Source organism: Amblyraja radiata, chromosome 4 (genome assembly GCF_010909765.2).
Source record: "Amblyraja radiata isolate CabotCenter1 chromosome 4, sAmbRad1.1.pri, whole genome shotgun sequence".
Classification (NCBI taxonomy): domain Eukaryota; kingdom Metazoa; phylum Chordata; class Chondrichthyes; order Rajiformes; family Rajidae; genus Amblyraja; species Amblyraja radiata.
Window position 1 is genome coordinate 108,470,868 of NC_045959.1, and position 24,367 is coordinate 108,495,234.

The following is a 24,367-nucleotide window of genomic DNA, read 5'->3' on the forward strand; positions in this document are numbered from 1 at the left end:
GGAGGCTGGGCGATCGTTTCGCCGAACACCTCCGCTCGGTCCGCAAGAACCCACCTGACCTCCCGGTGGCTCAGCACTTCAACTCGCCCTCCCATTCCCCGTCCGACCTCTCTGTCCTGGGTCTCCTCCATGGCCAGAGCGAGCAACGGAGGAACATTGGAGGAACAGCACCTCATATTCCGCTTGGGGAGTCTGCATCCTGCGGGCATGAACATTGAATTCTCCCAATTTTGTTAGCCCCTGCTGTCTCCTCCCCTTCCTCAGCCCTCGGGCTGTCTCCTCCCATCCCCCAGCCCTCGGGCTCCTCCTCCTCCTTTTTCCTTTCTTCTCCCCGCCACCCCCCATCAGTCTGAAGAAGGGTTTCGGCCAGAAACGTTGCCTATCTCCTTCGCTCCATAGATGCTGCTGCACCCGCTGAGTTTCTCCAGCATTTTTGTGTATCGTCAGTGTGGACTCGGTAGGTTGACGGACCTGTTTCCATGCTGTGTGTCTGAACTAAACTAAACTAAACTAAACTAAACTTAAATAACTGGACATTAGAAAATAACTCACTGTTTTCTTTTAAAAAAAAGTGTTTTTCCATTTTTGCTGTAGTTCCTCAATTCTTGCAGAAACTGCGATGGTTCCAGAACCAATTTTACCTTTGAGCCTTGGAGTCTAGATAGAAACATACACAAAATGTAAACCTCAGTCTATCTTACAGATATTCCTCTCATCAAAAACAACAAAGTCTCCCTTCAGGCCCAACATCAAGTCCGAAACCTTTGGAGTCATTTGATTGAATTTATGATCCTTGCCAGTTTTTCAGTGTTATCTTTGGAAAGCATTAAGGTTTTCAAAGCTTGGCTTCCTGCTGTGACTATTCGCTTTTTAATACTCAATTTACTGCTGCAGTTCAAAGAAGTGCCCTCTTGGCACCATTCTGTCAATCCCTCTCAGAATATTATATGACTCAGTGAGATCATATCTTATTTTGTCTAAACTCTCATCTCATTCGAATTGCCTTCAGGATAAAACACTTATTCCAAGAATTGATCTAATAAATTTGCATTTGGTTTAGTTTAGATTAGAGATTCCGCGTGGAAACAGGCCCTTCGGCCCACCGCGTCCAGGCCAACCAGTGATACCTTTTCACTGGCACTCTCCGACAGACTGGAGAGAATTTGTAGAAGCCAATTAACCTACAAACCTGGACGTCTTTGGACGGTGTGAGGAAACCCATGCGGTCACGGGGAGAACGTACAAACTCTGTGCAGACGGCACCCGTAGTCAGGATTGAACTGGGGTCCCCGGCACTGTAAGGCAGCAACTCTACCGCTGTGCCACCGTGCAGCCCCAAAGTTGGTAACTCAAATGGATGAAGAAACAAAGAACTGTAAATACTGGCTAACAGTAAACATAGAAAATAGGTGCAGGAGTAGGCCATTCGGCCCTTCGAGCCTGCACCGCCATTCAATATGATCATGGCTGATCGTCCAACTCAGTATCCTCTACCTGCCTTCTCTCCATACCCCCCTGATCCCTTTAGCCACAAGGGCCACATCTAACTCCCTCTTAAATGTAGCCAATGAACTGGCCTCAACTACCTTCTGTGGCAGGGAATTCCAGGGATTCACCACTCTGTGTGAAAAATGTTTTCCTCATCTCGGTCCTAAAAGATTTCCCCCTTATCCTTAAACTGTGACCCCTTGTTCTGGACTTCCCCAACATCAGGAACAATCTTCCTGCATCTAGCCTGTCCAACCTCTTAAGAATTTTGTAAGTTTCTATAAGATCCCCCCTCAATCTTCTAAATTCTAGCGAGTACAAGCCGAGGCTATCTAGTCTTTCTTCATATGTATGCCATTGTTGCCTGGAGAACATCTGATCCCAGCTACAACCTGATCCCAGCTACAAAGACAGATGTGTACAGCAATTCGTTCTTCCCCCGCACAATTAAAGCATGGAATAATCTCCACCCAACTATAGTTACCCAACCAGATGCAACTAAATTTAAAGTAGCTCTTTCTTCCCAATAACCCTTTCTGGCTTAATCCCTCCCTTCACCACCTCCAGTTTAAATTCCATTTGGAATATTTTGGAGGACCAAGAAACCAAGAACCAAGAACATGAATAGGTGACGTTTTGGGTCAGTCTGAAGAAGGGCCAGACCCGAAACATCTCCAAATCATGCTCTTCAGTGATGCTGCCTGACCCGCTGAGTTACTCCAGTGCTTTCTGTCCTTGTTGTTAACTCAATTGGCTGTTTCTTTGAGGTTATTTGCAAACTGATATGCCGATGTATTGATCTGTGAAAAGGTACCAATGGGTGAGATCCCACTTCATTGTGACTGGGCAATGAAGCTTATTCAGCTGACACTTCAGTGGAGAGGAGATAAAAGGAACTGCAGGTGCTGCTTTACCAAAAAATGGAAAAACACATTTTTTCAGAAAACAGTAAATAAAATGGAAATTTTCAAAGACTTAAAAACTAAAACGTGGTTTCTATTTGCTAATTGTGATGAAGGATCTCTGAAACATGAACTGTTTCTCTTTCCACAGATGCTGACTGACCTACAGAGTGTTTCTGCATTTAATGATTTTTGTCGCGCATTTGCAGCATCTGCATTTTTGTTTTCTTTTGTACACTTGAATGCTAAACTTGATGGCATATTGGAATGTAACACATTACATTTTTTGACACAGTTAATTCAAGTCATTAAGATGTCATTAGTGTCCTTTCTTTCAGATATCAATATGGCCGGTGAACCCAAGCCTTACAGGCCCAAATCTGGTACCAAGAGGCCTTTGTGTGCCCTGTATGGGTAAGTACTTATCAACCTAATGCTGTAGTCATCAATGTGTAACACAGAGAATGGAAATTATTACCAAAATGAGTGATATATATATGGTAGATAAAAATGCTGGAGAAACTCAGTGGGTAAGGCAGCATCTATGGAGTGAAGGAAACATCACTTTTTCCTTCTCCACTCGAAACGTCACCTTTTCCTTCGCTCCATAGATGCTGCCACACCCGCTGAGTTTCTCCAGCATTTTTGTCTACCTTCAATTTTTCCAGCATCTGCAGTTCCTTCTTAAACATATATATATATATGTGTGTGTCGTTCCTGAACAAACTTGAATATTTCCAGACATTATACGAGAGAGCAATTTACAGAAATAAGCTTTCTCTCAACCAAAGTTGGTTCTCAATCAAACAACCAATGAGATTGTAAAGATATTCTAAAGAGATGTGTCGTTTTATTTGCCGAAGTAGATATTTTTTCCCATGTCCACAAAAGCCCAGGTCCCAAGGACAGATGCCCGCTCAAACATAAAATGGTGGATAAGGTTTAGTTTGGTTTAGGTCATAAGGCCATAAGGGATAGGAGGAGAATTAGGCCATTTGGCCCATCATGTCTACTCCGCCATTCAATCATGGCTGATCTATCTCTCCCTCCTAACCCCATTCTCCTGCCTTCTCCCCGTTACTCCCGACACTAGTACTAATCAAGAATCTATCTATCTCCGCCTTAAAAATATTTATTGACTTGGCCTCCACAGCCTTCTGTGGCAATGAATTCCACAGATTCACCACCTTCTGACTAAAGAAATTCCTTCTCATCTCCTTCCTAAAGGAACGTCCTTTAATTCTGAGGCTGACCTCTAGTCCTAGACTCTCCCACTAGTGGAAACATCCTCTCCACATCCATTCTTTCCAATGTGTAATGCAGAAAATGGAAATTATTACCTAAATGAGCGATATAAATATGTGTCGTTCATGAAGAAACTTGAATATTTCCAGAATTTATTTGAGAGAATAATTTACAGAAATTCAAAAGAGATGTGTCATTTTCTTTGCCGAAATAGTAAATGAATAACATTCCTTTGCGAAGGAAAGTTTATTTTGTGTCACATATGTTAAATTCATAACTGTTTATAATTTTACAAGAAGCCCTTTGAGCTTCAAACCTCTATTTCTTTGGAGCGTGGGAGGAAACCAGAGCAGCAGTTCACCATTTTGTGAAAGATATTCAGGAAGAGAATTCAGAAATCAGGTGTGAAGGGACTTAGGAGTGCTGGTGCAGGATTCACAAAAAGTTAATTTGCAAGTCGAATTGATAGCAAGGAAGGCAAATGCAATTCTAGCATTTATTCTGAGAGGACTAGAATGTAAAAACAGGGATGAAATGCTGAGGTTTTATAAGGCACTGGTCAGACTGCATTTGGAGTATTGTGAGCAGTTTTGGGCCCCACATCTGAGGAAAAATGTGCTAGCTTTGGAAAGGGTCCAGAGGAGGTTCTCGGGAATTATCTCAGGAATAATTGAGTTAACATATGATACACATTTAACGGAACTGTGCCCTGTACATTGTGCTGGTGAAGAGGGACCTCATTAAAACTTGTCAAATAATGAAATCCTAGATAGTGTGGATGTGGAGAGGGTGTTTCCCCTAACAGGAGAATCTAGGACCAGGGGTTATAACCTCAGAATAAAAGGACAGATTTTAAGGAGGTGAGGAGGAATTTCTTTAGTCGGAGGGTGGGATTGGAATCATGTGCCACAAAAGGCTGTGGAGGCCGTCGATGGATATTATGAAGGTGGAGATTGATAAGTTCTTGATTAGTACGGGTGTCAGGGGTTATGGGGAGAAGGCAGGAGAATGACAGTGAAAAATAGATCAGCCATGATTGAATGGTGGAGTAAACGTGATGGGCTGAATGGCCTAATTCTGCCCCTATCACTTATGAACATGAATTTATACCAAATTAAAAACATCTTTGATTGTCAATTATATTGAAATTCAAAATCTAAGCAGTCTATCATTTTGAATACTGAAAATAACCATCCATTTGAAAGTAATCTGAGACTTCCTTATTCTCCCCAAGCCTATGAGTTTTGTAAAAACCAAAATGAACTGAAATTTACTGCATGGGAACTTGCAGGAACATTCCCCTCCCCTCTTCCCGCAGGATGCCTGTAATGGTGGGAACTAATCTGACAATAATTTGTTTCCATAAAGACTGTGAGTGAGTCTGAAGCCTAATCACACAGCCACAGTCACCTTGTGGTCAGATTAGGGGAGATTTGAAACCAACTTCAACCAATTTCATTGTGAAAGGATTTCTAACCACATCCGGGCTTCCATTGAAAGCTGAAGATTTTAAGGTTTTGATATTTCTTCCCATGTCCACAGAAGCCCTGCTCCCAAGGACAGAGACCCGCTCAAACATAAAATGATGGATAAGGTTTAGTTTGATTTAGGTCATAAGGTCATGTCATAAGTGATAGGAGCAGAATTAGGCCATTCGGCCCATCAAGTCTACTCCGCCATTCAATCATGGCTGATCTATCTCTCCCTCCTCACCCTATTCTCTTGCCTTTTCCCTGTAACTCCTGACACCTGTACTAATTAACGATCTACCTATCAATGCCTCAAAAATATCCATTGACTTGGCCTCCATAGCCTTCTGTGGCATAGAATTCAAGAATTTCACAGATTCACCACCCTCTGACTGATGAAATTCCTCCTCATCTCCTTCCTAAAGGAACATCCTTTAATTCTGAGGCTATGACCTCTAGTCCTAGACTCTCCCACTAGTGGAAACATCCTCTCCACATCTATTGTATCCAAGCCTTTCACTATTCTGTAGGTTTCGAGAGAGAGCTAGATAGGGCTCTTAAAAATAGCGGAGTCAGGGGATATGGGGAGAAGGCAGGAATGGGGTACTGATTGTGGATAATCAGCCATGATCATATTGAATGGCGGTGCTGGTTCAAAGGGCCGAATGGCCTACTCCTGCACCTATTGTCTATTGTCTATTGACCCCCATTCTGTCCAAGCCTTTCATTGTTCTGTATGTTTCAATAAGGTTTAGTTTAGGTTAGAGATAAAGTATCTAAATAATTACTTTTATCTGAAAATAGCACATAAGATTTTATCTCATCCAATTATAGTCATAGAGTCATAAGGCAAGGAAACGGGCCCTTCGGTCCATCTTGTCCAAGCTGACCATGATGCCCCACCTATACAAGTCGCACCTGCCCACATTTCTGGCACCTGCTCGCACTTCTCGCACCTGCCCAGATACCTCTCAACCTTTGCTATTCATGTACCTGTCCAAATGTCTTTTATAGGTTGTTATATTAAGTTCAAGTTCAAGGCAAGTTCAAGCTCACATTTATTGTCACATGCACCAATTAAGGTACAGTGATATTTGAGTTACCATACAGCCAGACAAGGGAAAAGAACACAATACACAGTAGAATTTAACATAAACACCACCATAATGGAATTAACATTCTTCACTGTGACGGAAGGCAATAAAGTTCAGTCATCTTCCTCCTTTGTTCACCCGTCGGGGCCTTGAACCCTCCGCATTCGCCGCCTCGGATATTCAGGCCCTGCCTCAATTACCTCCTCTGGCAGCTCGTTCCAAATACCCACCATCCGCTGTGTGAAAATGTTGCCCCTCAACTTCCCATTAGATCTTTCCCCCCTCACCTTAAACCTCTGTCCTCTGGTTCTTGATTCCCCTGAACTGGGTAATTGTTGTGGCATAATTTGACTCTAACTTCTCCATTTGCAGGTTCTATGATTTGCAGTTATTGTTCATCCATTGATTTTCAAATGACCTAAGAATTGTCTGCTGGCATTGTAATTGCCCAATAATGATGCAAATTGATTATTTTTCTCAAAAAGGGCAGCACAACACTATGCATATAATCCTGAATTTATCTGCGGTGACTAATAAAAGTCTCTCACAGATTTGTGCGCTATTTTCAAGCCATTTTTCATTTGTTTTTACAAACTCCGTATGCTCAAGATTGTGTTGTATTTAAAAAGAGATTACAGGATAGCCGGTTACTAGGAGACGACCAAACTTGGCACTGTCTCCAGCCTATGGTGCATAATGAAATGTCTGGCTCCATTCAGAACTGAGATGAGAGGTAATATCTTAGCATTGAAGGTAGTAAATCGTCGGAATTCTTTACCAACTCTACCAACAAGATGAGGAGGAATTTCTTTACACTGGGCATGTACTCGCTGGAGGTAAGAAGAATGAGGGGGGACCTCATTGAAACAAACAGAATAGTGAAAGGCTTGGATAGAATGGATGTGGGGAGGATGTTTCCACTGGTGGGAGAGTCTAGGACGAGAGGTCATAGCCTCAGAATTAAAGGACGTTCTTTTATGAAGGAGATGAGGAGGAATTTATTTATTCAGAGGTGGTGAATCTGTGGACGCAAAGTCAAAGGATATCTTAAAGGTAGAGATAGATAGATTCTTGATTAGTAAGGGTGTCAGAGGTTATGGGAAGAAGGCAGGAGAATGGGGTTGGGAGGAAGATTTAGATCAGCCATGATTGAATGGTGGAGGTGACTTGATGGGCCGAATGGCCTAATTCTGCTCCTAGAACCTATGAACATGAACTCTCTTGGGGTATGGGTTGGTGCAGGAAAGTGACGCTCAGACATCGGTACCCAGACGTGGCGTTGAAGGACAAGAAGCCGAAGCGAAGAAGTGGAAGTCAAATAACCGAACAGAAATGACGGCGAAAAGCCAAATAACCGAAAGCGTACGAGGCCGAAAAGCCAAATAACGGAAAGGGCACGTCGCCGAAAAGCCAAATAACGGAAAGGGCACGTCGCCGAAAAGCCAAATAACGGAAAGGGCACGTCGCCGAAAAGCCAAATAACCGAAAGGGCGCAACATCTAAAAGCCAACTCACCGAACAGACGCAACGACGAAAAACCAAATAACGGACATGACGCATCCCTCGGGACAGCCCTACTCTCCCCCCAGGGTCAGCTCTGTCCGGCCACGGCCGTTCTCCTTCTACGCCACGGCCGCACACGTTGACGTCAGCCGGTCATGGCGGTCGGAGCTCCAGCAGTTGATCTCTGGTGTAGACAACAAAGAGACCAGCTCCTGGTTGATGCAGTGCAGAGACAGAGACACGGTGAAAAAGTATCTCCCCAACGAGGAAAGAGAAAAATCGTTTCTCCCACCACTGCATGGTGCAATAAACTCACTGACTAACCAAACAAAAACAAAATAAATACGAATTAAATAAGTAAAAATAAAGGAAAAGGCGACTGTTGGCTGGCGGAACTGGAAACTGGAAGTAAAAAAAACGAAACGGTCTCGACCCAAAACGTCACCCATTCCTTCTATCCAGATGCTGCATGTCCTGCTTTGTTACTCCGGCATTTTGTGTCTATTTTTGGTGTAAGCTAGCATCTGCAATTCCTTCCTGCACCTAAAGATAACCAGTTGTGTGGATAACCTAAAATGTGCGTGGGAAACATAAAACACCCAAGCAGAAAGTATAAAAGGCACAAGCGAATGCTGAAGAGTCTTTGTGTAATCTGTTACGGGTTCTGTATTATAAGGATCACACAAATCTGTTCGGGGGAGCAATCTGCTCGATCGTTCCCAGCGATCGTAGCATTTGACGCTGTTAAATAAAGCCTTGATTGCCTTCCCTAAAACTTGTGGTGTGTTCTGATGTTTTCTTTTAACACCATCACCTCAAAGCTGTGCCTTCAAGCCTTTAATATCTCCACCCTGGGGGGAAAGGGTCAGGCTGTCTATCCAACCTTATTCACATCCCGTTTCCCATAACTTCCTCAATTGCACCTCCTTCTATCAAAGCCATACCTCACACCTTTAAGTACTCCATACCCTCTGATCCCCTTAGCCACAAGGGCCACATCTAACTCCCTCTTAAATATAGCCAATGAACTGGCCACACAAATCTGAGGAAGGACATTATTGCCATAGAGGGAGTGCAGAGAAGGTTCAACAGACTGATTCCTGGGATGTCAGGACTGTCTTACGAAGAAAGACTGGATAGACTTGGTTTATACTCTCTAGAATTTAGGAGATTGAGAGGGGATCTTATAGAAACGTACAAAATTCTTAAGGGGTTGGACAGGCTAGATGCAAGAAGATTGCTCCCGATGTTGGGGAAGTCCAGGACAAGGGGTCACAGCTTAAGGATAAGGGGGAAATCCTTTAAAACCGAGATGAGAAGAACTTTTTTCACACAGAGAGTGGTGAATCTCTGGAACTCTCTGCCACAGAGGGTAGTCGAGGCCAGTTCATTGGCTATATTTAAGAGGGAGTTAGATGTGGCCCTTGTGGCTAAGGGGATCAGGGGGTATGGAGAGAAGGCAGGTACGGGATACTGAGTTGGATGATCAGCCATGATCATATTGAATGGCGGTGCAGGCTCGAAGGGCCGAATGGCCTACTCCTGCACCTAATTTCTATGTTTCTATGTTACTCAAATACTACCAGAATCAGTCCATCCATTCTCCAGTGAACACAGTCCACTGCCTCAGTCCATGATTGAATACCAAATTTGTCAAGCCTTTTTTTAATTGATTAGCTGCACTGTGTTAGTCCATTTGCAATTTGAGAAATCATCGGCATAATTCAAGTCGTTCCATTCTGCAGCTCCTCAGGTCAGAGTTGCTACATTTGTAATAGCATTTGGACACTTTCTGAGGACTGCACGAGTGATTCATTACAATTGACCAAATATGCTTAACGGATGTGCAGTGGGCCTTCTCCTTCATAACTAGTCGTGAACTACGAATCTTTAACTTGACTGTAGGAACAAAATGGAAAGGCCATGCAGAGTTAGAAACATAGAAACATAGAAATTAGGTGCAGCAGTAGGCCATTCGGCCCTTCGAGCCTGCACCGCCATTCAATATGATCATGGCTGATCATCCAACTCAGTATCCCATACCTGCCTTCTCTCCATACCCTCTGATCCCCTTAGCCACAAGGGCCACATCTAACTCCCTCTTAAATATAATAATAATAATAATAATAATAACTTTATTTATAAAGCACTTTAAACAACTACAGTTGCCACAAAGTGCTGTACATGAGAAATCATGAACAAAAAGCTATTACAAACAATTAAAAACCATTAAAAACCGTAAAACGAAGGACTATAAAAAACACACTAAAAATTAAAAGACATTAAAAGCACTAAAAACAGGAGCAATGCCTCAGCCAGTGTCGAAAGCCAAAGAATAAAAATATGTTTTTAGGGAGGATTTGAAGATGGACAGTGAGGGGGCCTGTCTGATGTGCAACGGCAAGGTGTTCCAGAGTGCCGGAGCAGCAACAGAAAAGGCTCTATCCCCTCTGAGCTTCCGCTTAGACCTTGGTACCTCAAGGAGCAGCTGATCAGCTGACCTGAGGCACCGGGCAGGAGCATATAGGTGGAGCAGCTCAGAGAGGTAAGGCGGGGCGAGCCCATTCATATAGCCAATGAACTGGCCTCGACTACCAGTTGGTATTTGAAGTACAAGACGATTTTTCTTAGCCATGAAACAAATAAACATACAAAATAGATGCCATTCAGCCATTCGGCCCCTCGAGCCAGCACCACCATTCAATATCATCATGGCTGATCATCTGAAATCAGTACTCCGTTCCTGCTTTTTCCCCATATCCCTAGATTGCTTTAACCCTAAGAGCTAAATCTAACTCTCTTTTGAAAACATCCAGTAAATTGGCTTCCACTGACTTCTGTGCAGAGAATTCCACAGATTCACAACTCTCTGGGTGAAAAATGTTTTCCTCGTCTCAGTCCTAAATGGCCGACCCCTTATTCTTAAACTGTGATCCCTGGTTCTGGACTCCCCAACATCAGGAACAATTGTTCCTGCATCTAGCCTGTCCAAATCTTTAAGAATTTTATATGTTTCTATAAGATGCCCTCTCATCCCTCTAAATTCCAGTGAAGACTAGCCCAGTTAACCCATTCTTTCATCATATGTCACTCCCGCCATCCCGGGAATTAACCTGGTGAACCTACGCTGCACTCCCTCAATAGCAGTAATGTCCTTCCTCAAATTGTAATCAATAGACAATAGACAATAGGTGCAGGAGTAGGCCATTTGGCCCTTCGAGTCGGCACCGCCATTCAATGTGATCATGGCTGATCATCCCCAATCAGTACCCCGTTCCTGCCTTCTCCACATATCCCCTGACTCCGCTATTTTTAAGAGCCCTATCTAGCTCTCTCTTGAAAGCATCCAGAGAACCTGCCTCCACCGTCCTCTGAGGCAGAGAATTCCACAGACTCACCACTCTCTGTGAGAAAAAGTGTTTCCTCGTCTCCGTTCTAAATGGCTTACTCCTTATTTCTGAACTGTGGCCCCTGGTTCTGGACTCCCCCAACATCGGGAAATGGTTCCTGCCTCTAGCGTGTCCAAGCCCTTAACAACTTATGTGTTTCAATTAGATTTCCTCTCATCCTTCTAAACTCCAGAGTGTACAAGCCCAGCTGCTCCATTCTCTCAGCATATGACAGTCCCGCCATCCCGGGAATTAACATTATAAACCTACGCTGGACTCCCTCAATAGCAAGAAATACTCCAGTTGTGGTCTCACTAGGGCTCTGTACAACTGCAGAAGGGCCTCTTTGCTCCTATATTCGATTCCTCGTGTTATAAAGGCCAACATGCCATTCGCTTTCTTCACTGCCTGCTGTACCTGCATGCTTACTTTCACAGACTGTTGTACTTCCTCTTTTCCCAACTTGACGCCATTTAGATAGTAATCTGCCTTCCTGTTTTTGCTACCAAAGTGGATAACCTCACATTTATCCGCATTAAACTTCATTTGCCATGCATCTGCCCACTCCCCCAACCTGTCCAAGTCGCCTTGCATTCTCATAGCATCCTCCTCACAGTTCACACTGCCACTCAGCTTTGTGTCATCTGCAAATTTGCTAATGTTACTTTGAATCCCTTCATCCAAATAATTGATGTATATTGTAAATAGCTGCGGTCCCAGCACCAAGCATTGCGGTACCCCATTAGTCACTGCCTGCCATTCTGAAAGGGACTCGTTAATCCCTACTCTTTGTTTCCTGTCTGCCAACCACATCTCTATCCATGTCAGCACTCTACCCCCAATATCATGTGCCCTCATTTTGCCCACTTTCTCCCGCCTTTCTTAAAAAGTGGAATAACAGGCCCTTCAGCCCACCGAATCTGTGCTGACCAGCAATCCTCGCACACTAGCACTATTCTATGCACTAGGGATGAATTTTAACAAAGCCAATTAATCTATAAACCTGTATGCCTTTGGAGTGTGGGAGGAAACTGATCCCGGAGAAAACCCACCCGGTCATGTGGGACCTTATCAAATGCTTTCTGAAAGTCCAGATACACTACATCCACTGGCTCTTCCTTGTCTATTTTCCTAGTTACATCTTCAAAAAATTCCAGAAGATTAGTCAAGTATGATTTCCCCTTCGTAAATCCTTGCTGACTCGGACCAATCCTGTTACTGCTATCCAAATGTGCGGCTATCTCATCTTTTATATCTTTGACTCCAGCATCTTCCCCACCACCGATGTCAGGCTAACTGGTCCATAATTCCCCGTTTTCTCTCTCCCGCCTTTCTTAATTTACATTAGCTACCCTCCAATCCACAGGAACTGATCCTGAGTCTATAGAACATTGGAAAATTATCACCAATACATCCACGATTTCTAGATGTATTGACTTTCCGCTGACTGGATAGCACGCGACCAAAGCTTTTCACTGTACCTCGGTACATGTGACAATAAACCGAACTGAAACTGATACATCGATGGAAAATGAAAACTGATTGACGACACTATCTTGGATTCAGTGATTGCCGCAATCAGTCTACAAACCAGCGACAGTCTGACAACCAAAGATTCCCAATTACAAGCCTCCAGTCAAGTGTTTTGAATACTGGAACTGACGCTGAGCTGCTGGGCAAATTATCTACATCCTTTGCAAGATTAAGATGCACAGAGATGAACAACAATCTCTGCAGAAAGCAATTAATCACAGCTGAGTGGTCTGGGTTGTAAGTATGAATAAAAATGTCTTGAGGTTATTTTTTTGAAGTCAGAATTCTCTTTGAGCGTTTGCTTCTACAATAATCACCCACGGTTGATCGATGCATGGAGTTTGCATGGAGCAGGTAGACTCCGTGTTAATAATAATAATAATGGATGGGATTTATATAGCGCCTTTCTAATACTCAAGGCGCTTTACATCGCATTATTCATTCACTCCTCAGTCACACTCGGTGGTGGTAAGCTACTTCTGTAGCCACAGCTGCCCTGGGGCAGACTGACGGAAGCGTGGCTGCCAATCTGCGCCTACGGCCCCTCCGACCACCACCAATCACTCACACACATTCACACACATTCACACACAGGCAAAGGTGGGTTAAGTGCCTTGCCCAAGGACACAACGACAGTATGCACTCCAAGCGGGATTCGAACCGGCTACCTTCCGGTTGCCAGCCGAACACTTAGCCCATTGTGCCATCTGTCGTCCCAAGTAGTGGTTAGTAGTGTCAGTAGTGCTAATTCATTGTGTTCTGTGGAGGAATAGCTCAATGAACCACATAGCCTTCTCCTATGCTGGAAATGTCTGCGCCAGGACTTACTTCAGCTGAGAATGTGTAGGAAGGTTTCAACCTTTAATAAGAATGAAATTGTCTGTGAGGGCGGGTTTTTAGTTTTGTTTAGAGATTAGCCATTCGGCCCACCGAGTCCGCACTGACCAGCGAGCAACCGTACTCTAGTTCTATCCTACACACTAGGGATAATACACAGAACCCAATTAACCTAAAACCTGAACGTCTTTGGAATGTGGAAGGAAACCGGAGCACCCGGGGAACCCCACGCAGTCAGAGGAAGAAAATGCAAATTCCGTACAGACAGCACCCATAGTCAGCATCGAACCCGGGTCTCTGGCGCTGAGAGGCAGCAACTCTCCTGCAACTGCCACTGTGCCCGCCAAAGGAAAATCAACGGTTAACTGAATTGTATCTCATCAAACAGAAGCGATTGTCTGGTTTTAGTTTTTGTCAAGCTCCTTTTTGCTAAAAAGCAATAGATTTAACATTATTTGCAAATTTGGGCATGTCTGCACTCAATTTTCTAATCATTAATTCTGATCAGGGATGAGTGGTTCAGAAGAGCAGCTGGAAAATTGCTAGGTCTAAGAAGCTCATGAAGATTTATGGTAAAGTTAATAATGATAGATTGTTTTCTCTGGTTGGCAAGTTCGCAGCAAAAACACACATTTTTAATATTTCAAAATCAATTCAAACTATTCATAATTATGAAACATTTATTCGGAAGGTAAATAGATACATTAAATGCTTTTCTGTTGGAAACTAGTTTCACAGAACCATTGCCCTTTCCTGGGTTATTTCTTCTGAATGCTTTTGTTTTATGGTAAACTTTCCGTATTTATTATCCTTGTAATGCTTCTTATTTTTCTCTGTTGCATCTCTTTTGTGCCAGTCAGATTCTAGTCCTCTGGGGTGGTCAGTTTTTCCTGCATGCAAAGTTATCTGGGGTTGATTTCTGTGCCAGGTGTCGCAGCGGTAGAGTTGCTGCCTTACAGCGTCGGAGACCCGGGTCCGATCCTGACTACGCGTGCTGTCTGTACGGAGTTTGTAGATTCTCCCCGTGACTGTGTGGGTTTTCTCACAGTGCTCCAGCTTCCTCCCACACTCCAAAGGCCTTCCAGACATCCAGGTTAATTGACTATTTGGTAAATTTGTAAATTGTCCCTAGTGTAGAATAGTGTTAGCGTGTGGGGTGATCGCTAGTTGGCGAGGACCCAGTGGGGTGAAGGGCCTGTTTCCCCGCTGTATCTCTAAAGTCTAAAGTCTAGCATACACTGCCCAGTTTGCCTCTCCCAAGCCTAAGCTCAGAGATGGGGAACATCAGTGAACAGACTAAAGAGGATGGGTGTTAGGATCAAGAGAAACTTTTAGTTTGGAATTGTGTGCGAGGGAAGCATGTTCAATATTAAATGGGAATTGGGTAATGAAAGGACCACATTGGTTGGAGATTCAGTTGGACTGGCAAGAATGGAAGGACGGACAATTTTGTTCCTGAATTGATAGTGGGTAGGCATTCTGTCTAAGGAGCCTCAGGATCAGGGAATGTTCAGATCACAGGTGGGTGGGGTGGGAAGAGAGGGAGTGAGAGGGAGTGCAGAGCAGGGTATACAATGTGGGGAAGAGTAGTACCATTTAATGCCATTTGTGGAGGGTTTTCAGGTGGGTGGGGGCAATGGTTTAGTTTATAGATCCAGCATTTCAACAGGCCCTTTGGTCCACCAAGTCCACTCCGACCATCGATCACCCATGCACACCAGTTCTATTTTATACCTCTATCACATCCTCTCCCTACACACTAGCCAATTTACAGAGACCATTTGACCTACAAACATCTTTGGAATGAGTGGGAGAAAATCAGAGGACCAGGAGGAAACCCACGCAGTTACAGGGAGAACATGCAAACACCACACAGACAGCACCCGAGGACAGGAATGAAGCCAGGTCTCTGTTGCTGTGCGGCACTAGCTCTACCAGCTGCGCCACTGTGTATACTAAGTGTCAACACAACAGCATGAGTGCGTGTTGGTTCTCATCTGGAGCCTCGTTGGGGGTGACTATAGTAAGGGTTGGGTTGTTGTAGTCCAGTTAATTGGAAGTGTTTGATCAAAATGGTGCCTTGTTCATTCAGGAGGTTGGGGAATGTGATTGACGGGTGGGTTGGGATTACACCATTGAGAAAGAGAATGATACAGGTCGAAACAAGCCTTTCTGCCCAACGTGCCCTCACTGATCAACATGCCCCACCTACACTAGTCCCACCTGCCTGTGTTTGGTCCATATCCCTCCAAACCTGTCCTGTCCCATGTACCTGTCTAAATCCTCAACATTGCAATAGTACCTACCTCAACTACCTCCTCCGGCAGCTCGTTCCATACACCCACCAATCTTTGGGTATAAAATCTAACCCTCAGGTTCCTATCAAATCTCTCCCCCCTCAACCTAAACCCATGTCCTCTGATTCTCGATTCCTCTACTGTGGGCAAGAGACTCTGTGCATCTACCCGATCTATTCCCCTCATGATTTTGTACATCTCTATAAGATCACCCCTCATCCTCCTGCACTCCAAGGAATAGGGTCCGAGCCTGCTCAACTTTTTCCCATAGCTCAGGCCCTTGAGTCTTTGTCCATCCAGTTTAACAACATATTTCCTGCAACATTGTGCCCAAAACTGAACACAGAGGAGGCCGGTGGATATAGATGAATGATGGGATTGCATGGGATGTAATTTAATGTAATTGCATGGCATGTAATTGGATAGTTATATGGACGGGAAAGGAATGGAGGGTTATGGTCTGAGCGCAGGTATATGGGACTAGGGGAGAATACGTGTTCGGCACGGACTAGAAAGGTCGAGATGGCCTGTTTCCGTGCTGTAATTGTTATATGGTTATATGTACTCGAATATTACCCATGACCGGGATTGCCCATTTGAGTCCATAGCGTGATGAGATCTCACTTGGAATGATTACCACTAGGTTTCTCTCCGGTGGTGCAGCGATAGAGTTGCTGCCTTAAGGGCCTGTCCCACTTAGGCTATGTTTTAGGCGACTACAGGCGACTGGGCTGTTGCCACATGGTCGTCGGGGTGTCGACCTCAGTCGCCCAAAGCGTCATAGCATCTTTCTGGTCGCCGCTGGATTTTCAACATGTTAAAAAAATGTCGGCAACAGTTGGCGACAGTGGGTTGACGCCAATGAGCGTAGCTTGACATCTTCTGACGTAGGTGCTGTCGTAGGTTGTCGTCAGGTGACATAGGTTACCGCCGGTGCTGACTTCGGTGAATTCCATTGGCGACTACTTACCGACAACCGACGACCCATTAGGACGTCCACCCACGACCACACCTACGTCAACCTATGTCAACTGGCAACAGGTACCGGCGACTGAATTGTCTTCAGTTGTCGCCGACAGGGTCATTGCTTGTCGTAGCTTGTCGCGGATGGACGTAGGTTGACTTCGGTTGTCGTAGGTTGTCGCCTGTGTGGACGTAGGTTGTCGTAGGTGTGGTCATAGGTGGATGTCCTAATGGGCCGCCGGTTGTCGGTAGCTTGACGTCAACTAGGTGGTAGGTTGGTGTAGCTTGTCGTAGACATTGTCGTAGGAGGGTCCAGTCGCCGTTTTTTCGGCGACCTGCGACAACTATGACAGTCGACGGCAGTCGCCTAAACAATTGACTAAGTGGGACAGGCCCTTTACAGCGCCAGAGAACCTGGTTCGATCCTGACTTTGGGTGCTGTCTGTACGGAGTTTGTTACTTCTCCCTGTGACCGCGTGGGTTTTCTCCAGGTTCTCCGGTTTCCTCCCACGCTCCAAAGACGTACAGTTATAAGGTTATAAGCTTTTTTTTCCTTCCTTCTCCCAGCCACCCGCTATCAGTCTGAAGAAGGGTTTCTGCCCGAAATGTTACCTATTTCCTTCGCTCCATAGATGCTGCTGCACCCGCTGAGTTTCTCCAGCATTTTTGTGTACCTTCGATTTTCCAGCATCTGCAGTTCCTTCTTAAACACAGTTATAAGGTTAATCGGTTCATGTATATTGAAAAAAAATGGACCTTAGTGTGTGTAGGATAGTGTTAGTGTACAGGGATCGCTGGTCGGCGCAGATCCGTTGGGCCGAAGGACCTGTTTCCACGCTGTATCACTAAGCTACACTAAAAGAAAATTAATTTTCAGATGCATAACTTTGGGAAACAATCTCTGTGGCACAAATGTCTTAATTGGTGTATTTAGTGCTCAAATAAATAAAAAGAAAAGGGTGGGCAAGAACTGCCCACACACGTAGTCATCAAACCTAGAATCCTATTAGTAATCTTCCAATGTCATGAACTGTGTTAAGTGCATGCTTTGCCGTGTGTTATTTGATGTGAAAATGTGCATGGTTTGACAGGTTAAGATTTTTTTGCATATAAGTGATTATTATATTTTCTAACTGCTGACATCAGTTCTTTAGTTCGGGAAGGTCCATAATTTTACCTTTGGCCTTCTCGATATGCTAGGGAAACATTTTACAATGCAATCAGCAGGTCATCACTTAGAAAGCCAAAGGTTCACTTAAGTTCTTTCAAATGATGCTATTTGTCATTCTGAGTCCAGAAGCCATGAGAGGCATAGACAGAATGGATGTGGAAAGGATGTTTCCACTGGTGGGAGAGTCTAGGACCGGAGGTCATAGTCTCAGAATTAAATGGCGCTCCTTCTGAAAGGAGGTGAGGAGGAACTTCTTTAGTCAGAGTGTAGTTAATCTGTGGAACTCATTGCCACCGAGGGTTGTGGAGGCCAAGTCAGTGGATGTTTTTAAGGCAGAGATAAACAAATTCTTGAGTAGAACGGTGTCAAGGGTTATGGGCAGAAGGCAGGAAAGTTCGATCAGGAGGCAGGGATCAGCCATGATTGAATGGCAGAGTGGACTTGATGGGCAAAATGGTCTAATTCTACTCCTATAACTTGTGAACTTCAGGGCTGCCAACTCTCACGCTTTGAGCGTGAGACTCACGCCCTCAAGCAAACTCTCACGCTCATCAGACATTTCTCACGCTCAGTGGTGAGAAATTTTGTGATCAACGAAAATGTCAAAACTCGGATAAACTGCATGGTCCACGGGTGTTGGAGAGCCGGGGCTGCGGGAGCGATGGGAGCAGAACCAGCGGCCGGAACAGATGCGGGGAGCCGGGACGGACGAGTGTTTGCCGGGGCCGGCGTGTCGCTCGCTGCAGCTCTGGCCATGGAGCACTCCGGACAGTGCATGTCCCGCGCATCGGAGGCGTCGGAAGCGTTGCGCCGCTGCCGCGAGAGTCTCTGTGCCGAAGGGACAGACTCTCAAAGGGAGGTGGAGAGAGAGAGGGGAAGGAGACAGGGAGACAGTGGGGGGAGAGAGGAGAGAGGGGGGAGAGAGAGGGGGGGGAGAGGAGAGAGAGGGGAGAGACGGGGGGGAGTGAATGGAGAGAGAGAAGAGGGAGGGGGAGTGGGGGAGAGAGAGGGGGGAGAGTGAGGTGGGAGAGGGGGGGAAGTGAGAGAGGGGTGAGAGGGAAGAAAGAGGGGGTGGAGAGCGAGGAGAGGGTAGGAGAGAATGGGAGAGAGAAGGGGAAGAGAGAGGGGTGGTAAATAGAGAGGGGGAAGAGGGGGAGAGGGGGAAAGAGAGAAACGGGGGAAAGAGAGAGATAGGGGGCAAAGAAAAAGAGATAGAGACACAGGAGAAAGAGAGGGGAGAGAGGGCAAGGGGAAGAGTGAGGTAGGAGGGAGAAATGAGGAAGAGAGGAGGAGAGAGGGGGGAAGAGAGAGGGGCAAGAGAGAGGGGAGAGTGTGTGGAGAGGGAGAGAGAGGGGGAGATAGAGAGGGAGGGAGAAAGGTTGGGGGGAAGCGAGGGGGAGATAGAGGAGAGAGAGGGGAGAGAGAGAGGAGGAGAGAGAGTTAGGGGAAAGAGAGGGGAGAGAGAGTTAGGGGAAAGAGAGGGGGAGAGGGAGAGGGGGGAGAGAGAGAGGAGAGAGGGGACAAGAGAGAGGGGGAAGAGTAAGATGGGAGGGAGAGAGGGGGGAAAGAGAGGGGGGAGAGAGAGAGGTGGGGAGAGAGAAGAGAGGGAAGGGGAGAGAGTGAGAGGGGGAGACAGGGGAGAGAGAGGGGGTGAGAGGAGAGACAGAGAGGGAGAGAGGAGAGAGAGAGAGGGGAAAGAGAGGGGGAGGGGAGAGATAGAGGGGGAGAGAGAGAGAGGGAGGTTGAGAGGAGAGAGAGCGGAAGAGAGGGGGGGGAGAGAGAGAGAGAGTCTCTGTGTCAAATTTGCCCAGGAGACCGGCATGGATCAGGCTGCGGCTCGGTGCATCCTGGAGGACAACCAGTGGCTGCTGGAAGTAAGTACCAAGCACTGGGTAGAAACGGTTGAAGGTAGTGGACTTCAAATGGGGGTGGTTGGAGAAAGCATCCTGCTTGCCTGCTAGATTTTCACTTACTGTAACTGCAGGAAAAATGTTCCCGATGTTGGGGGCGTTCAGAACCATGGGTCACAGTTTAAGAATAAAGGGGGGGGGGGGGGGCAGTTAGGACTGAGATGAGGACAAACATTTTTCACGTAGAGAGTTGTGAATCTGTGGAATTCTCTGCCACAGAAGGCAGTGCAGGCCAATTCACTGGATGTTTTCAAGAGAGAGTTACATTTAATAATAATAATAAATTTTATATTTAATGGGCGCCTTTCATACAAAATCTCAAGGACACCTTACATAGTAATCGAAATTAAAACATATAATCGGAGTAAAACAAGTAATTAAAGACATCACAATGACACAAATTAAAAACAGAATTCAATCCAAAAACAGAAAATCAAAAACACAGTGTGAAGAGAGAGCAGCGGCAACCAATTCGTGCCAGCGTCCACTCTCCCTTCACGGCAGCCATCTTGGACACAGACCTACAGGACTAGTTAGACCAACAAAAAAAATCATCCCCCCACAGTGGATAGCACTGTGGAGGAAGGCACAATGTCCAGTCCCCACCCCATGTTCACCCCAAAGTCAGGCCTATTGAGGCCACCGCAGTTGCCTCTACGGAGACCCGATGTCCCTGGCCGTTCTCACCGGGTGGTCTTGCCCCGGCGTCGGGAGAGTCCTTTCGGCGGCTGGGCCACTTGGAACGGCCGCTTCTTGGTTGGAGCCCGCGGCTGCCGAAGCCGACAAGGCCGCGCCTGTTTGGTGCTCCCAGGCTCCAGATGTTAAAGTCGGCGACCGCTCTCCTCACTGCAGCCTTGCCGCCTCTACGCACGCCGTCTCTCCGCTCCGCAAACCCGCAGCCCGGAGATGTTGCTCACGGCGGTCCAGCTCGCCAGAGCTCCAGCGCGGCGACCCAGGCAAGGCATCGCCCGCTCCGCTCTGCTCCGCTCCAGCGCTCCAGCGCTCCAATGCAGTGCCGCCACGCAGGCCGAGGTGCTGGGTGGTTCCCGCCAAGAAACGGCGCTCCAAGCCCGCTGGTAGGCCACGACGACGGGTCGACGGGCAGCCCGGAAAAAAGGCTGCCACACCGACCAGGTAGGGACCTATAAATAACCTAACACCTACCCCCCCACATTAAAAGACCATATCCCCTACAAACAAAAAAACAGGACTCACTAAAAACTAGAAAAAAAACGGATTTAAGACGGACGGCTGCTGCTAGCAGCCGTTCACCAAGATGGCTCCTCCTCCTTATTTAGTTCTTGGGGCTAACGACATCAAGGGATATGGGGAAAAAACAGGAAAGAGGTACTGATTTTAGATGAATAGCCATGATCATATTGAATGGCAGTGCTGGCTCGAAGGGCCGAATGGCCTATTCCTGCATCTATTTTCTATGTTTCTATGCTTGAGTATATGGCAATAAAACTCGATCACTTGATTTTGAAGCATTCGTGCATGGTGGAGGTATAATGTAGTCATAGAGTGATACAGTGTGAAAACAGGCCCTTCCGCGCAACTTGCCCACACCCGCCAACATGTCCCAGCTACGCTACCTGCTTTTGGTCCATACCTCCAAACCTCTCCTATCCATGTATCAGTCTAACTTTTTCTTAAATGTTGGGATGGTCCCTGCCTCACCTACCTCCTCTGGCAGCTTGTTCCATACACCCATCACCCTTTGTGTGGATAAAGTTACCCCTTAAAAAGTTCCCTCTTAAAAATACTTCATACAAAAAACATTGAAATCATACTTCTACGGTGCACTAAAACATGATTTTAATACATCAAATTTCAAAAAGTTCCTACCCTTCTTCCACACCCTCTCCCCACTCGGTTGCTCCACTCCCTCACCGGGTACCCCCAAGGCCAGTGATCAGTGATCGCACAGCCTCCCCCCTTTTAAAAACGCTCCAATCCAATTTAAAGCATATATATTGCATTCAAGTGTAAGTTATAAGTCTCGCTACAGTATGAACCATATTGCACAATTTCAAGCTGAAAAATGCAAATGTTCCGTACCAATGGGAGGACTTTTAACAGGACTGGTAGATAGACAGTGTGCTCTCTGGTTTAATTGTACAAAAACGCTGTGTGAAAACCAATAATGTGTTTAAAAAATATATCCAAGACACAAAATCTTAAAATGTAATTAAAGCGTTTGGCCCGACATGTTTTATACTTGGATCCTTACATGAACAAGTGAGTGCAAGGTAGAGTGTGCACGGTGCATATTTTAACTGGAACAAGCTTTATCTTTGAAACACCCTGTGTAAAAAACGGTTATTTTCTGGTAACCGACCAGAAAAATGGGCTCAGACCGGCAATCTAATATTTTCATCCCATTTTCCGCTTGACTTGCAGTTCTGCTGCGCTCGGAGGCAGGCTCCGAAGGAACGAGAAAATAAGTTTACTTGTCACATTGAAATATCAAGGGTGGTGTAGCGGCAATTTCTAAACTTTTCAATGTCCAGCTTTTAATTACCATTACTACTTGCGGATGTGGTGGAGTTATAGTTTCCGCACCAACAGATAGCAAAAACAAATTCCAGTTATTTCTTGATTAATTGGTCTTCTATTGAAGTAATATAAAACAAAGAAATAATTCATAGCTTTTTGTTCTTATTGTTTCGTCCGTGTGGCGTCTCGTGAACGTGAACGTGATCGTGGGAAAAAATGTCCTCACCATGCCTCGAGGCTAACTAAACTCCAAATCTCTGAGTCTGCGCTAGCCTCTCCAGATGAAGACACACGTATCAAATCCCACCTACCAGCGTACATACAGATAAGAACTAGAAATATCTAGACATGACTATAATATATTGACTTAAGCATAACTGGCTCCTACAGGTGGCATATAATAGTAAGATTAAATGAGAACTTACCAGTTTGAAGTTTGATCTTTATTTTATGAGGAGTTACGATGAGGGATTATGTGAAGACCCCGCCAGCACGCATGCGCAACATTCTTCAAAGCAGCGGTGTGGAATCACAGAAATAGTAATTGAAATAAACATAGTAAAGATAAGAAGAACTAGGATACCAGTTGACCTTATAAGGGCAGGAGCGGAGGGCACATAATCCCTCATCGTAACTCCTCATAAAATACAGACCAAACTTCAAACTGGTAAGTTCTCATTTAATCTTACTCTTTTACTTCGGAGTCACGTGAGTGACTACGTGAAGATTTTAAAGCTCTGTGATTTCAAGCCGTGTAACAGCCATGCTTCACTCACTGCCGAAGTCATCCAAGGGAGGAAGTATGTTATCGTAATTAAACATGAATCAATTTTTAAAAAACAATAATAATATTCATTTTTTAAACAAAGAAAATAACGCTCCCCCGGGCTAAATTATATATTTGCAGAACTTAAAATTCTTACTGCAAACACTGCAGGTTTGGCAATCAGCTTGTTATCAAATATTTGGAAAGTCCTTTCCGTAGACCATCCCACTGTTGCCAGAATATGGTCCATTGGTACCTCCATATTCCTGGCCGCCGATGTTGCTGCTGCCCTGGTGGAGTGAGATTTAAAAATGTCAGTATCCACCCCAGCAGCTCCCAGAACCTGTCTGAGCCATCTTGAGATGGTTTGTACTGACACCCGACCATGTGGCTTTTTGAAGCTAACCCATAGTGCCATTTCGCTCCCTCTTAAGGCTTTAGTTGTGCTAAGGTATAGCAGTAGATGTGACATGACACATGACACATACGCCCGGAATTCCATCGTTAGTCCCGAAGTTCCCGGTCTGCTCTGCTTGACCAGCTCCGAGATTCTGAATGTAATCTGGTCAGATGATGTTACCATATTGTCCAGTCTTAGATAGTGTAGGGACTGGACCCTTTGGGCTGAGACCAAGGCCATCAGCATTACAGTTTTCAGAGTGAGCTGTTCCAGAGACAGGGATCTGGCTGGTGATCAACCCCTTAGTAATGACAGGACGACACTGACGTCCCAGATCTGGGTGTACCTTGGTCTAGGGGGATTGGTATTAAAAATACCTCTCATTAGTTTGGCCACCAGTGGGTGTGATCCTATGGACTGCTGTCCTGGTGCCTGCCATAGATAGGCTGACAGAGCACTCCTAGCACTGTTAATTGTGCTATAACTCAGTCCTTCATCGAAGTGAAGGCTGGATAGGAACTCCAGGACGTTCGTAATTGTAGCTGTTCTGTATGCTACCCCAGTCCTCGAGCAGTACGCTTCCCACTTTCGTATGCTGGAGAGGTACTGCTTCTTGGTCGATTGTCGGTAGGCTGCCGTGATCATGTCCATGGTCCTGTCTGATAATCCCAGATCCAATAGTGGCCTTTTTAAATTCTGCAACTCAACAGATTTATCCTGTCATGGCATGGATGACTTTCGCCCGTAACAGGGTGGACCAACAGATCTGGTCTTTTGGAAATAGTCATGAGTGGTTCAGTGACCATGTCGAGGACCACAGTGAACCATGGCTGTGTAGGCCAGTCGGGTACTACCAAAATACCTGAAGCTGAGTCCATTTGTATTTTGCGTAGGACCCGAC

General features: G+C 45.5%; 1 protein-coding gene and 1 long non-coding RNA gene across 3 annotated transcripts in view; one reads left to right on the plus strand and one right to left on the minus strand.

The window, feature by feature from the left end:
- The window catches only part of ralyl (RALY RNA binding protein like), a 405,283-nt gene that overhangs the window by 232,265 nt on the left and 148,651 nt on the right, over positions 1-24,367 (plus strand). For both annotated transcript variants that reach the window (XM_033020191.1, XM_033020192.1), the window contains exon 2: positions 2,729-2,804. In XM_033020191.1, the coding sequence (XP_032876082.1) occupies positions 2,729-2,804 (76 nt within the window). The remainder of the gene's footprint in view (positions 1-2,728; positions 2,805-24,367) is intronic.
- LOC116972463 lies at positions 11,258-22,683 on the minus strand. Its single transcript, XR_004411807.1, has 3 exons — positions 22,608-22,683; positions 15,773-15,775; positions 11,258-11,269 (listed from the first exon to the last, which is right to left on the minus strand). It is a non-coding gene; the product is annotated as an uncharacterized LOC116972463 (long non-coding RNA).